Source organism: Ciona intestinalis, chromosome 5 (genome assembly GCF_000224145.3).
Source record: "Ciona intestinalis chromosome 5, KH, whole genome shotgun sequence".
Lineage (NCBI taxonomy): Eukaryota > Metazoa > Chordata > Ascidiacea > Phlebobranchia > Cionidae > Ciona > Ciona intestinalis.
Window position 1 is genome coordinate 3,746,517 of NC_020170.2, and position 15,205 is coordinate 3,761,721.

The 15,205-nt window shown below is 32.1% G+C and overlaps 2 protein-coding genes across 2 annotated transcripts; one reads left to right on the forward strand and one right to left on the reverse strand.

The window, feature by feature from the left end:
* Window positions 1-1,518: 1,518 nt before the first annotated feature.
* On the forward strand, window positions 1,519-4,997 carry LOC100177988 (protein phosphatase 1 regulatory subunit 42). Its single transcript, XM_002123311.4, has 6 exons — window positions 1,519-1,850; window positions 2,224-2,317; window positions 2,713-2,846; window positions 3,318-3,506; window positions 3,800-3,945; window positions 4,304-4,997. Exons 1-6 carry the CDS (start codon window positions 1,782-1,784, stop codon window positions 4,407-4,409), a joined length of 738 nt encoding a protein of 245 aa, XP_002123347.1. The 5' UTR covers window positions 1,519-1,781; the 3' UTR covers window positions 4,410-4,997.
* Window positions 4,998-5,181: 184 nt separating this feature from the next.
* On the reverse strand, window positions 5,182-14,123 carry LOC100181865 (alpha-1,3-mannosyl-glycoprotein 4-beta-N-acetylglucosaminyltransferase A-like). Its single transcript, XM_002120914.5, has 11 exons — window positions 13,965-14,123; window positions 13,758-13,856; window positions 13,012-13,188; window positions 12,614-12,712; window positions 12,034-12,248; window positions 11,484-11,714; window positions 9,396-9,515; window positions 8,742-8,905; window positions 8,148-8,248; window positions 7,229-7,416; window positions 5,182-6,666 (listed from the first exon to the last, which is right to left on the reverse strand). The coding sequence occupies exons 2-11, from the start codon at window positions 13,779-13,781 to the stop codon at window positions 6,471-6,473; spliced, it is 1,515 nt and encodes a 504-aa protein (XP_002120950.2). The 5' UTR covers window positions 13,782-13,856; window positions 13,965-14,123; the 3' UTR covers window positions 5,182-6,470.
* Between the last annotated feature and the right edge of the window lie 1,082 nt (window positions 14,124-15,205).

Here is a 15,205-nt window from a genome sequence, read left to right on the forward strand (position 1 = left end):
ATGCCTTTTATTACTAACTCGTGGTTTATTACAGTATAGTCTAACAAACTTGTAACATTTAACGTGCAATCACATTATTTTAACTCTATTATCGACTCACTGAACAGGATATGTTGGACCGATAAAAGTATATTCTATAATCACACCTTTTATTAGGCCACCTGTAACTTCAAATATATATTGATGAGTGGCACTCATTAAAACTATTGCATAGTAGGCAATCACCGTTACCAAAACACTAGCATAGCTCCATCTGACAAACTACGCTTAGATGACTGCGACGCGATCGCATACGTAACATCCTGCTTATAATTTCCGCTCCTGGTGCGCGCTATGTGCCCACACACACGCGCACATGCAAAACAAATCCCATCGGTGACCCCGCGTTGCAAAGGTCGATCTATTTTAGGCCAGCGCTGGGTGCCTTATTGAATATACATAGCAGGTTGGGGATTGGGTAAAAAGTTTTTAGCATCGTCTTACTTATTAGTTAACAAAGATTGTTTACAAAATTATATAACCGCATTCTCACGAGTTTAATTGTTAAAAATGATTAGGAAACATGCGTTTTTGGTTCTACAAGTATCCTATCTTACTCCACAGTACTATACATAATGTTTTATGTGCTAGTAGTAGCATAAATCCGCCTAGAAAATTGTGTCTACATGAAAGCAGGATCGTAAATATTTCCACCAACAGCGCAGCAGTGTAAGAATTCCATTTATTTATAGAGATTTTCCTTATACGTGCGCTGTAAATGACGTGGGTTTCACACTTCATTTTATGAATGGTCGCACACGTCAGTCTTCGGTTTTACCTTAAAAATGCCGACACGTTTTAGTTACAGCATTGTTTAAGTGCAATCGTTTCACAGGCTTATTGAATTTAGTTGATAATTCATCAATCGATTTTTCCATCATAGAAAAACCCAAATCATCGCACAGTTCGATTTCATTTCGGGCGGTAATTAAACTGGGCTTTCGTAATCGCATTTCGGCTTAGCTAAACTTGTGTTAGGGGATCAATCAGCAGATCGATGTACGATTGGTGTCACACTACGCCTCGCCTACGAATGCATAAGCCTACTGTGTGGGCCAAATAGTTTACAACCAATGGTTTTAATCTATTTGTTAATTTAACTCTAATTTAATGTTAATAATTACAATCTTAACGTTAATTTCATGATTACAATTGTTTTCCATACCTGGTTTTAATTTCTTTGGTGTAGGCTGACGTTGGTGTAGGCCAGAGTCCACATATAAACATATGGACCCTGGTGTTGGCAATGCGTGGCTTTACGCAGATACGAACATTTATATTTCCTTTCCAATATATGACTATCGTTTCATTTGTCATGAATAACACGATCGTAATATAAACCCAAATACCTAATAAACGAAGATATATTTTCGAGAAATATTTCACAAAGCTGATGATATTAATCGAAGCTAGATATCTATGGTCGTATGCAAATAACCACTAGCAACACCCCACGCCATAAACAAAACAAAAATCTTCTCGAATTTTATATTTACTCTGATGTAAGCTGGAATACCGTTAGCCCCTAAACTCCATATTTTCTGTTATTAACAACGCTATTAAGTCGCGGGGCCTTGGTTATATAATTGTTTAGATATTCTTTGTTTACTACCAAATGGGACAGGAAAAGTGAACACAATTTCCCATCTTACCCCTGCTATACATTTTAATACATTAAACGGTATAATTTAAACCTGTTTCATATATATTTTTATACTAGTTTTACTAATATATAATAAGTCATGGCAACTGTACCAGTGGTTGTTCTAACTTCTCCAGTTGAGAGCAAACAAATTATTTCTCCAGATGAGGTTGGTTTTAAAAATAAAACAAATGTTTTTTTATAATTTTTTTTTGTAAAATAAACAGTGTAGTGTTATTATGGTTTCCATATGCTTCCAATTAGTAACTGTAAATTATATATTTTTATGCAGTTGTTTTTACATTGGTGAATGTACTGACGTACTGTCATCAGTACTTCGTCAAAAATGACAAAATTTAGACACTAGTAAAGAATCTTCTAGTCTGTTACAGATTAGTCAGGTGGGAAGTGTTAGAGGATGGTAGTAAAGGATTTTGGTTAGGGTCAAGGGCTAGTAGTTAAGTTTTATTCGCTAGCAGATAACATATGATTTTTTTAATATTACCAAAATTTCAAAAAAACTTACTTTTTTCTGCTTATAGCTTCCAGGAAATGATGTAAAGTTCGCGGTTTGGCATCAAATTCCAAAGAATAAAATAACAGGAGATGATCTACATTGTCCAAGGATCAGAGTTGGTAAATCAATAATTTCACTTAGACCTGATGTATAACATGGTGGTCATTAATATTACCATAAATAAATGAATGTCAATTATTAAAAAAAATATACCCACACATTACATATGTGTTAATTCATAGAAGGGCACAAGATATAAACCTGTTATTACAAATGTTGTGCCCCGCCCTGCTATGATAAAGCAAGTTATATTTATTCATTTATTATTTTTTATAACTGGAATTTTTTTATTTATACACCACACATTTCAGAACATTTTGAAAAAAATTATAGGAATAAATATGTGTTTATACAGGTAGAAAATATTGATTATCCATTTGGAATGTATATTTATATATATATCAAATTTAGATTTTATCTTATACCCTTTGCATTAAAATCATCTATTTTCCAGGACCTGTTATATCCAGTGAAAGCAGCAGCAGCAGTAGCAGTAGCAGCAGTAGTAGTGATTCAGATGCTGACACCCCACGTTTGCATCTAAGGCATAATTATAAAAGCAAATATGAAAACTGGAAAAAAGCAACTGTGAGTTTTGCTATAATTTAACAAAATAACTTGTTTTTTAAAATAATAGTGTCACAACTTTATTACTTTTACAGGTCCAAAGTAATATTCATATAGAGTACAATTTTTTTAAAAATAATTATAATATTCCCACCCTGAAAAATCTGTTTTTTAAATGTAGAATATCACATATTTTTATTTTTTAAAAGCCAAAACTACTATCCATATAGGATAGAGATAAAAAAATATATTTAATTATCGTAACACTATACACCTACCCTACTTTTGCTTAGAATTTCTCTGAACACTTTTGAAAATTTCTCTGTAATTAGCCTACCCCGTAACTTATTTTAACCATATATCTTTATTCCTGTTTTTCCTGTAGTACAACAAATTTTGTAAAAATAAAATAACACCATAATGTGACTGATTTCACAGTATTACTTTCACAGATAAAATAACCTGAATTAAAAAAATTGCAAAATTTTTCAGGTTGTAAATTTTTCTTACCAAGACTTGGGTCATGACTACCAAGTGAAAAACTTTGTGCGAGTTTTAAAAACTCTCGAGAATTGTGTGCAGCTAAATCTTGTTGATAATTCACTTGTTGATTTGAAAGCAGTTCAACTACCAAAATGTCATTCTCTGAATTTGAGGAAAAATTATTTCTGTTCTTTCAATGTAAGTTTGTGGGTTGTATTTAAAAACGGTGAACGAATATAATTATTCTTGTGTGCTTGGGCAACAATTAATGTATCCCTGTATGTTGGGCCAATAACTTATTTATTCTCACCAATTTGGGCAAGGAAGTCCTTATAACAGTGTTCCGTTTACACATATTATGCCCGCTTACGAGCTACCATGTATTATGTGACTTTATGAAATTTTCAATACATACCTACGTAGTGTATGGGATGCAATAAAACTTTCATCTAAATTAAACACAATAATATTATTTTCACCTTATTCCACAGGATCTTCCAGTTTCCAAAGAACTGTTGCATCTCAATCTTTGTGAGAACAACATTTCGAATCTGAAAGGCTCCGAAAAATTTAAACATCTGAAAACCCTTGACCTTTCTTTGAACCCCATTCATTTTGAGCCAAACTACAGAAAAAGGTTTCAAATTAAATAACACAAAAGATTGATATACTAGCTTTTACTTTAGTTCGTCTGCCCTTTTATTCTATTTGGGTGAGGTCCTACAGCGTAGCGTGCCTTGGAACATGAAATTTAGTCAAGAGTTGGCCTATATTTTCTCCTTATATATATTTTTTGGAAAAATATCTTTTTTTTACAAAACTTTCTTTACAAAACTAAAATGAGGTCTTCCCCATGAGTACATTAATTAGACATTCTGTATTGTCCATAACTACTATTTTTATACAAAAATTACTTTAATGACTAAATACTCATATCCTAATGATAAATAATTTTCCTCTGACCTCAAATTTTATCTTGAATCCTCTTTGAACAGAGTGATTGCTAAATTTCCAAAGCTAGAATTCTTGGATGGTGTTCTTGTTGATGTAGAGGAAAGAGATGGAACATTTAATGAAGAAAACACTTGTGTTCTTATGTGAATTTAGTATTTGTAATACAAAATAGCAGTAGCTCCATTCATTTAGCAATGAAATCCACCAATTTACTCATAACAGTATTATTGGGTTTTACAGCCTTTTAACTGATTTTTTCCATACTTTTTATTTTGTACTGACTGTCTGTTTGCTGTTGATTTCTCTTTTTTCATTGGTCTAATGATTTGATCCTTACTATCTTTTGAAAGAGATAAATAAATTTTTTTTTATAAATTTAATCAGTAAGGTTATGCATTCATAAGGCTTGCTGTCGTACATTTTCACAGACACTTTTACCATTTTGACATTTTTAATGTAATTAATATAAATCATGCTTGTACAAAGAACCTTTTACTGTGCTTAAATAATATTCATTTTCTTGCTATCACTATTTCTAACTAAATACATATGAAGCCATTTTTCATTTTACTGTACAGAAATTTCCCCACTTGTAAATACACCTAGCTGTTTTAACTGTTCTTAGTGACTCTTTTGCAATTCTATTTTAATCATGATTTTTAGTTTTACACCGTATTATATTTGTAGCATCTTACTTCATTTGCACTTAACAATTTAGCAGTACATCGATTTATCGGAAACTTGTCGTTATTATTTTATATACCAAGAAAAAATAAGCCTTGTCCTGGATAAGTGTATTTGTAAAACGAGTAAAACATTGTGCATTCGCACATATGTAAGCAAACCCAATGCTTACTAGATCTGACCTCATGCTTATTTAAAACATGATTGTCACCAAAAGAAATAAGGTATACAAAAATATTTAAGAGAATGCAAGCTGCCCAGGACTCTCTAGACAGCAATGTATTTGATTGTACTTTAAACATATAATGCAGTTCACCAAACATAACGATACATACATACATGAAATTGAAGAATAACGTTGCAAGCAGGAAAAAACAAATAAGGTAATAAAAAGGACTGCAACAACAAATGAGGTGAATGTACTACTCAGTTGAGTAAAGTAAAACAGTATGGAAAAAATGATTTTTGAAGAAGTGTTGACAGAAAGTTTAACAAAACACATAGCAAGATGGGGAAGGATGGGTCAACTTTTCAGTCTATTTTTTAGCCCAATTGGTAGTAAACAAAGAACATTCAAAAAATTATAAAATTGTATCCTTACGACTTCCGTAGACCTTTGTTATTTGTTTAAAACACGATCAGGATAGTTCGATATTATGTGTTAAATGTATCCGGTCATCCCCCACACCATTATATATATAGCTCATACCAGGCATACTATAAGTGTAATATAGCACATCTGGCATTATACGCTAGGAGTGTCATTACCCTGATGAGGGTGATCTGAATAGGTCAAAATGTTGGTTCACAAACTAATAAATGAAAAGAAGAGTTCATTGGAATATAATCTATACAGACATAAAAAAACTTAAACTGCTGTTTGATTTTAAATTACAGATAGGACGGTTTGAAAAGAAAACTGCAAAAGGACAAAATAATTCAAATATACTGAAGAAAAGTTAATGTTGCACAAAAACATGAATTTCATAAGGTTTATAGCAGATTGAAAATTTGTTTCAAAAACGCAGCATAAGCACTGTGGAAAATAATACTTTAGTGTAATTTAAACACACTACTCTGTGTTTACACCAAAACATTCTCCGTTTTACAAAGGATTTTGAGAATGAGTTTTTGATTGAAATAAACAAAAAAATACAGAAAACCGTAAAAATCACAAAATTTGACCCCAATAGTTAGTACAGCTCAGCAGTATGAACTTAAATAACAAACATAAAATTCACGCATATAAATATTCTATGGCATATGTAAATGATATTTTAAACTGTGGCATGAGAAAATTGAATGTGCATACATGATAAATGAAATACTAGACTGCAAACGTTAAACGATGACTCACTGTTTGATTTGGACAAAAAAGGAATAAATTAATAATTTTTTTAGGAAGTGCATGAAAAATGCTAATTGTTTTGCAACCTTGTAGTATTGGGTAACACTTGAAATTTAAAATAAACAAACAAAGAAGGACCCATTTCATAATCTTGTCACTAAAAAAAAAACACATTTTTACTGCATATATATAAGATCAAACCAAACTTGTGAGTCTACTGGTTTTGTATTGCGGATTTGAAAACCTGATATTTGGTGATTTATAACGCAATGTGCTGAACCATGACGGTCAAAAGCTCCACACTGCTGGTATGTTGATGGTGTTTGAGAAACATCAACAAAATACTCTATGAGCCCACATTCAGTACAGTATCTGTAGAAATGAAGATTTTTCGAAAATAAAAGGCTGGGATAGTTATTAATGCAAAACTATGGAATTTCCGAAAGTTTTATAAACTGTTGTTGACAAATATCATAGATTTCAATTTAATTAAGTTTTAGTATGAATTGGACTTGACTTTTAAGGCACACAAAGGGCCTTAAACGCTTACTCAGTACTTTATTCTTTTTCCAATCTGTATGAGTAAAGGCCTATACCTTGGCATGCAATGGGCCCAAAAAAATGCTAAAGTTGTTCCATTGCCCCAACATTCATGGTACTACAATTTAATAGTAACCACAGGATTGGAGCAATATCTATTAAGTGTCTTGCCCTTGACACAAACACATATAAGTATTGATATTAGTATCAAGAAATAGCCCTCAGTTACAATGCAAGCACAATACCCTTACCAGTATTAAGTAATACAGCTAAAATGAACCTATTCTATTCACAGTTTTTAAGGCTTAAAGCCAAGTAAAAAAAAAACATATATATATATATATATATATAGTTTTGCAAAAGATTATAAAAAACATCTATAAATACTACTCACCTAAGCTGCATATCTGCGTTCCCCGTTTTTACAAGAATATATTGGACATAACTTGGCGTGCTGAATAAAACTTTAATTACATCGTCAGTTTGTAATTTACTGACGAGAAAATGCTTGTTCATTCCCCCACTGTCTATATACAATTCATTAGCAGTAGATAAGTCTGCAGAGGTTAAAGTAGTGGATACCTGTAAAGAATAAACACACATATATATATATACATAAATTTATTATTTTATTTTAAATTTCTTTTTTACGGATATTGTACATTGACATAAAACACAAATATGTTTCTTTTATGAAATCAATATTTGTATTTTAGATTAGGCAGAGGTGAGAGTTGTAGTTTTACCTGTAGGTTTTAGAAATGGAGATATATAGTTATATATATCTATAGTTATTTTATTGGTTTCTGCATTTTCATTACCTTGGACATTTTATGAAAGTTTTTGTTTAATCAACTTAAAATATAAATTCATGAAATTTATAAATGTAAAAATAGCAGGAAACAAGTTTCACCCATCGAAACTTTATTTATTTACATGAAAGCTATTGTTGTATTGAACTTTATTATTATTGTATTATACTTCCATTTTATTGACTTTACAAATTCGAATGAACCGTCACATTACACAATCACTTCAAATGGTTTATACCAAGTCAAGCAAACAGTACAAAATAACATACCTTGACAGCATACACAACTAGTCAAGAATAATTAAAAAAAATAAAAAGTCAAAAGCTCTTATGAGTAAAAATCGTCTTTTAAACAATTAACAATGGTCTATGCGAGTCATGAGAATACAATTTTAAAATTCCTAAAATGTTTTTTTTTGTTTACTACCAAATGGGTCGAGAAAATAGAATGAAAATGTGTCTTTTCTTCTACCACCCTACTTTATTAGTAGTATAGGCTCACCTCTGCTTTAATATTAACATGAGGGTTAGTTGCTTGCGGTTCTCGTGAGAACTTAGTGTCTGTAATTAATTGTTTCTTGCCAGCAAGAGACGACATTTTACCTGAAAATGAAGATTGTTTATTCCTTTGTGGAAATATTTCGTTACAGACCGTAAATTATAAGTGTGAATAAACAGTGTGACTCCCCATTAAAGTTAGGACACATGATTTCCTTTGGGTCCATGATACAATGCTTACATGCAAGAAGGGACATGTCCGTGTTACATTTATACTGTTACTAATTACTTCGCTTTTATAAAATAATTTTTTTGGCAATTTGAAATATTAATTCATAAACGTAGTGATAGAAACACATTTTGTGAACGGCCAGTTTAACAGCACTGATGTGAAAATGCATTGCATAGTTTTACCTGTATAAGTATAGCACACTTCGAAAATATCTGTTTAATAATTTACATGCTATTAATAATTTAACATTGCAAGTTAAGCAATTTGCTTCCCACGTTACTAAGTTAGTTCGCAAATTGCTCGTTTAAAAAAATTACACTTTTAAAATTTATACAAAAATACTAGTATTTTAGTCACATAAGTCACCTATATGTTGAAAAAGGCCTTTAGAAAATTGTGGCATTCTCTTTTTAATATTGGCTTCACATTCAGAGCTCGATTTCTCAGGATTACAAGATTGTATCCTCATAACATCTAACATTAACCAATCTATTGGTTTCAATCCATAAAATGTGAAAAAGAAAGAAGCCCTGGATATAAAACAACATCAAAGTTAAATACGCTCAAAATAAGTGGCCTGACTGTTTTGTTTACCCAAAGCAAACACAAACAACAAAGAAAATGAACACCACATGTTTGCTATAACTCATAAACAGTAGGTAGAGGTTTTGTGGTAAACCTTTGTAATTAAAAGGAAACAAAATCCCTAGTACATTTCCACATGTAAAAAAAGCTATTGTCGTAGGGAATACAAAGTAAAAGATCATTTCTACAGTTTATATACATTAACATAGGAAATCCCTAGGTGCAGATTAATGGGCCAACTCAACTTAAATTTAAGTCTCATGGCACGCTGTAGGACCTCACTCATATAGAACAGAATGTGCATGTACAATGCTAAGGTAATGGGCCAACTCTGGCCTTAATCTCGAGTCCCGTGTCACGCTATACTATAAAACCTCACCCATGTAGTGTAAAAAATGTAACAGAAGATAAAGATTATAGATATACGTAACCTACCAAGCTGGGATATCTCTTCTACGAAATAATTTTCCGATTGAGTTAAAAGTTGACAAAGAAATATATCCAAAGTCAGTTTCCTTGTTTTCAGCAACAATCTTTTTCATTGATTCAACAAAGCTGTGGAAAATTAGTAATATTATTATTGGCACTAGGGTTAACTTTAGTAGTAGAAGTATAGTAAGTTTATTATATGCACAACATGGTATACTATATGACATTGGTAGGTGTTTTATATGGGCTATATGCTGTTAGTATATAGTAGGGTGTGGGAAGATGAAACACCTTTTTAATTTGGTATTGAACAAAAAAAGGACATTCAAAGAATTATAAAACTATATCCTCATGACTTACATAGACCATAGCCCACAGTTCTTTATTAGATTAATAAGTATAATAACAGAAAAAACATGATTACGCATAAACAAGTACTACTGTTGAGTAAAAAAATGCCTACAGTTTAAAAACAGAAAAATAAATGGAAAGATTTAACAGTACAGGTGTGTGGGTGTGGCCAATACTTTGAGCAGAAAGTTATCATTTTAAATTTATCAGAAAACTAATTACACTTTAAAACATAATATATGTATTGCACCAGCTTTGATTGTGTATAAATTTTAATTTGTATTGCATATTTTGTAAAATTGTTGGCACATAGTGTCGCGTTGCTTATATCAGATCCTGTTTTGAATAAGCTAAACTACTGATTCATAATTTATATGAAGTAACAGACTAGCAGTTGCTGAATAAACAGGAAAGGCAAAGAGGAAACGGCATCAACAATAAATTGATTGAATATTGAATTGATAATGTTTTGACTTGCTAACTTGTTAATATTTTAACAAATTCAAATTTTATAATTTAAATAAATTAAAACTAATTAGGAAGAATACAAATTAAGGGAAAAATTTGAACTGATGATTTAGTAGGATTTAAATCAATTATATATATATATAATATTAATATATATATATATTTATTATGTATACTATTATTTAAAAACAGAATATATATACAGTTCTTATAGCCTATATGTATACTTAGGTAAACACTTACACACACTGTAGAATGCCTTTATTTATCATAGATAACACATAAAAATAAACAATAAAACACCTTACAGTTTACATAGTATGTAGACAAACGTCTTAAGCAAAGTCGTATACACATTAATGTGTTTGATTTTGTGTGGTTTTAACAAAATGTAGGTTTGGGTTGTAGGAAAAGGGTTTGTGCGGGTAAAACTAAAGTGTGTTTAAACTACAATCAAAAATTGAGAATTAAACCAATAAACCACACACTGTCGAGTATATTTTTCAGCTTTTTGTTAGTATTTTTAAGGACTACACAGGGTACATACTAAAAAAACTTATTTTTAGCAAGAGCTGTAACTAATGCGGAGGCAGACAGTATTTAATTATTCAAGCATCTCTGCAGGAAGAAACAGCTTAATGCCCGGAACCAACTGAGCAACTGCCGTGCTATCATATTACTTAATCCAAACTACCACACAAAGATATAAAAAGCCTGTAACCGTCCATTACAGCATTATAATGGCAGAGTGTCGGGTCCAGTCTAGTGTATATTACTTTCAAACAGTTGGCACTCTGTCCTTTCACAGCTGAACAATAGGCCTAAAACAACACACACATTCAGACAAAAAATCCTTTCAAGTTTCTCGGTGGCAGTTTAAAAAGACAACAAAACAGCGGTTGGGTACTTTTATATTAGAGAACACTGGACAGTGCTACAGCTGGCCACTGCTAGCATTGTGAGTGAATGTGTGCTTGGGAAAAAAGAGCAAAAAAAATCACCCACAAAGTAACATAAAACAGAACACTCGTGTTTAACAACTGTTGTTTTCCGGCAACAATAAAGTAAAGTTACATTCATAGATTAATTCATTCAAACTAAAAGTACAATCTACATATTTATATTTGGATAATGGGCCAACCCTGGTCTAAATCTCAAGTCTAAGGTGTGTCGCCACTGCCATACAACCACGCCCATATCAAACAAATCATATTAATAATAATTTATAAAATATCTGCAAACTTTAAAAAATAAGCATAAAAAAACAAAACTCACCCTTTTACGGCAATAACATCATCCTCTAACATGAGATAGTAGTCTGCTTTATTCCTGCAAACAAACATCAGATATGCTGCGTCAAAAACTTCTTTTGATCTCCATTGTACGCGCTCTGAGGGGTCCCCAAGGGTTTGGGGTAAGTTAAATGAGGGGTAAAGGTGGGTAGGGGGTGAAATGACCTGTAGTAACCCCGTGTCAACTTCTCGAGTAAAAGTGTTGTACACTTCCCTGAGTAAAATATTGACGTTAATAAAATAAAGTAAATATTATAATATATTAGCAGTTAGCACCACAGTTAGATTTCTTTTGGTTGCGTTTGATAAAATTGGAAAAAAAACAGTTTAAAAATAATGATATATATTCATATATAACTATATATATATATAGATATCATTTGAATGTATATATATATATAGAATAGGAAAACATTGCAATACACTCATTTTTTTGACAAAACCACTAAAATATATCAAAAAATGATTAGTATCGGTTGTAATACAACACTGCACCAAAAGAAACCAAAACTAGGTATAAAATGTTGTAATACCCCATGGTCTTATGCACATAATCCATATCAGTTTCCGCTAAAAACACAACAATTGAGGTTTTATTTTCATTCACAGGGTACATGCTACGGCATAAACTTCGTATTGTTGTTTCAAGATAGCTGACCCCTTCCCTCTTAACTGAAGGTATTCCAATCACAAATGAATCTTTATTATAATGACCGTGGCCCAGAACAACACTAGGAGTGAAATTTTTCTAGAAAAAAAAAAAAAAAATTTTGAATAAAATAAAATATGTATATAATATATATATAACACGACAGTTGGGATTTGGGAAAGACAGGCTGAGTTTTTAATGTGAATATTTGTTTTAACTAGTGGGGTAAAAACAATATGTATATAAATATAGATGTTAAAATGTATCATGTAGTAAATGGGGTAATGGGCCAATCCTGACCTAAATTCGATGACCCATTACGTGCCACGCTGCGGGACCTCACCCACACAAGATAGAATCATGTAGTAAATGGCTTAGCTTGGGTTAGAAAACTAGACCATGACTTTATTTTTGGCAGTACTATAACACAATACAGTGACATATCATGTCAGGGCACCGCATACCTGGTATAGAAAGGGGCTTGCATCTATATCATCCTTCGCTTGGTTTATTCCAGAAATTAAGGTCTGAGGCATGTGACCAAGTGGTAGTTGCTTATTAATCTGGTGTAATAAAATATTGATAGTTAGATATTAAATACAGAAATTTTCACAATATTAGCATTAAATTGTTTATATAGCGTTGTTTAGGCTATATACCTAAACAGTTGAATAAACGAATAAATATAACTTGCTTTATCCTCGTGTGGCAGTAAACAGTCACTCTATAACATGGGTGCTCTGTTTCATACACCTCGTGCCAGCTTACAAGCTACCACATATTGGTATGTAACTTAGTACTAGTTTAAAGTTAAAAAGTTTAAAAAATTAAAAAGTAAAAATTAAATAAGTATTTAGCCTGCCTCAATTTCATTTCGTCTATAGAATGGTCCGTTAATATCATACAATACATGACGTAGTTCATCGTGAAACATCGAACTTAAACGTTTCTTGCTTACAACGTTATGCACTGACAGCATAATATTGGTGTTTATAATCAGGGCGCCAAAGGACATAGCAAAGCAGATGATTAAAAACACCTGAAAAGAAGAATTTTGTAAAGAAATAGACATTGGGTGAAACAATATACATTTGACTTGGTGGTTTTTTAACAACAGTGAGAATGGTCCAGTTTACAAACAGCAATGTCAATAAGATGATGCTACTGTTAGGTTTAAAATTTAACTTTATGCATTTATATATTTTTGATCATTTGTACGCCATATATTGTGGCTTCATACACCGCATGCTGTCGTTCACAGCATTAATGAATAGCCTGCATCAAACTGCCTTTATTATACATGCATTGCTACCATTTATCAAAAGGCTTAAATGAGACCACACATTGTAATGCTGGTGAAATAAATTATTAACTTAAATTGAAAATCATGTATTTTATAAAAAACTAAAGATGATTCAAATAGTGATGAAACTCAAATTGGAAAGTTTGAAAGCTTGCTCATTTTTTTATTAACATTTGAAGAATTTGTTTTGTGCAACAACATATACAACATACGTTAATAATTATGTTTATCTAGAGGTCTACCACACTGTCAGACATTACAGAAAAAATAGTTAATGTAAATTTTAAAGTTTTAGTAATACCTACCCTCATTGAAGAAGGTAAAACCATAATACTGCTAAGCTGCTTTGACCATCAAGCCCACACCTCGGAATCTTGGTCCACACGATTTTAATAACAGGTTTTCTGTTATTAAAAAATGAAGTTACAAATTTCGGTGGTTAAAATGTTCATTGCTACATCGGGCATATATACACGACTCAATGACTCATATTACATAACATACATGCATACCTTTCTTATATACAAACAGTTGTACAGAAACACAAAACAGCCTAGGCCAAAAGTCTTCTATTATATTACTACGAGCAGCTGAAAGATTGCCAAGTGCCGACTGCGGGAAATTCCGTTCGCTGCCACCTGCAGCAGAATAGAAATGTAAGCAATCCGCATGGAGTCAATATAACAAGTAACTAAGGTGTTTATTAATCAAGGCACCTATAGTCAACATCGTAAATAAATTTAATTGTATAGCGCACACTGCTGCAGCCTTCAATTGCTATTAAAAACCTGCTCTGTGGTCACAGCTACAAGCATATGTTCCACTCAAACTGAATGCATGCCAACTTGGTTTATGCCTATTGGCGCTGCTACCATGTTCGAAATCGAAACTAGTGGCGCTGTAACTGTAACAAGTAATGAAACCAGTGGTCAACAGTAAGCCCTTTTTATTGGATAATTTCAAAAAACTTGGCGTAACCACAAATTTACCTGACAACTCGCAAGCACGTGGGTACTGAGGGGTAAGATGGAATACCGATATTGCGATATACCGTCAGTGCCTAACCCCCATATTTCCTAACCCTGTTTTTACAAATTAAAAACGTTTTTTAAGAGTGTGCAACCAATGAGTGCATTTTTATGCTGTCAGAATTGAAATACGTAGAAACAATTTAGTAGCTCCAAGTCGCCGTCTACCGGTTGCTAATACCTTTAAGAAAGTTAGTTTATGGATTTAAGATTATTTTCTCATTCACTTTTTAATCAAATTTTATCATGAACATAAATAATCTCCATTCATTAACATACGAAACGCTTTGTCCAAAATGCACAAATCAGAAACATGTGTGAACGTATTATACAGCTAAAGAAACGCAAATGGGTTAACCTATATGTTGTATAAACACCACGTCAAACGCGTATTCAAGTGCAACAATTGTACTTTTGTTCCAGTGTTGCGCCATGTATATCATAATCATTGGGCGCTCCTTATAAATCCAAACTAAAACAGACCGATTCAGGCAAAAGATGACTCGTTCAAGCACAACACCTTATTATAGCATGACGTAACTGGTTCATTTTTAACGCAGTGTCGGACGCTATATCCTACCGTTAACAAAGATTTGTTTTGTAAAAATAACAACCAAAAAGCCATCGTCAAGTGTCGGGGAAAATGAGACACACTTTTATATATTTTCTTATACCATTTGCATGTAGTAAACAGAGAATGTTTGTAATTATATAACCTAGCCCCG

Bases quoted from the DNA above. Each gene is read 5' to 3' on its own strand.
- LOC100177988 (XM_002123311.4), top strand. From the start codon at position 1,782: ATGGCAACTGTACCAGTGGTTGTTCTAACTTCTCCAGTTGAGAGCAAA. The intron at 2,318-2,712 runs GTAAATCAATAA...TCTATTTTCCAG, and splicing joins TTGTCCAAGGATCAGAGTTG to GACCTGTTATATCCAGTGAA. The intron at 2,847-3,317 runs GTGAGTTTTGCT...AAAATTTTTCAG, and splicing joins AAAACTGGAAAAAAGCAACT to GTTGTAAATTTTTCTTACCA.
- LOC100181865 (XM_002120914.5), bottom strand. From the start codon at position 13,781: ATGGTTTTACCTTCTTCAATGAGG. The intron at 12,713-13,011 runs GCAGGCTAAATA...TTATTACACCAG, and splicing joins ATAGACGAAATGAAATTGAG to ATTAATAAGCAACTACCACT. The intron at 8,906-9,395 runs GTAGGTTACGTA...TTTTATATCCAG, and splicing joins AGAAGAGATATCCCAGCTTG to GGCTTCTTTCTTTTTCACAT.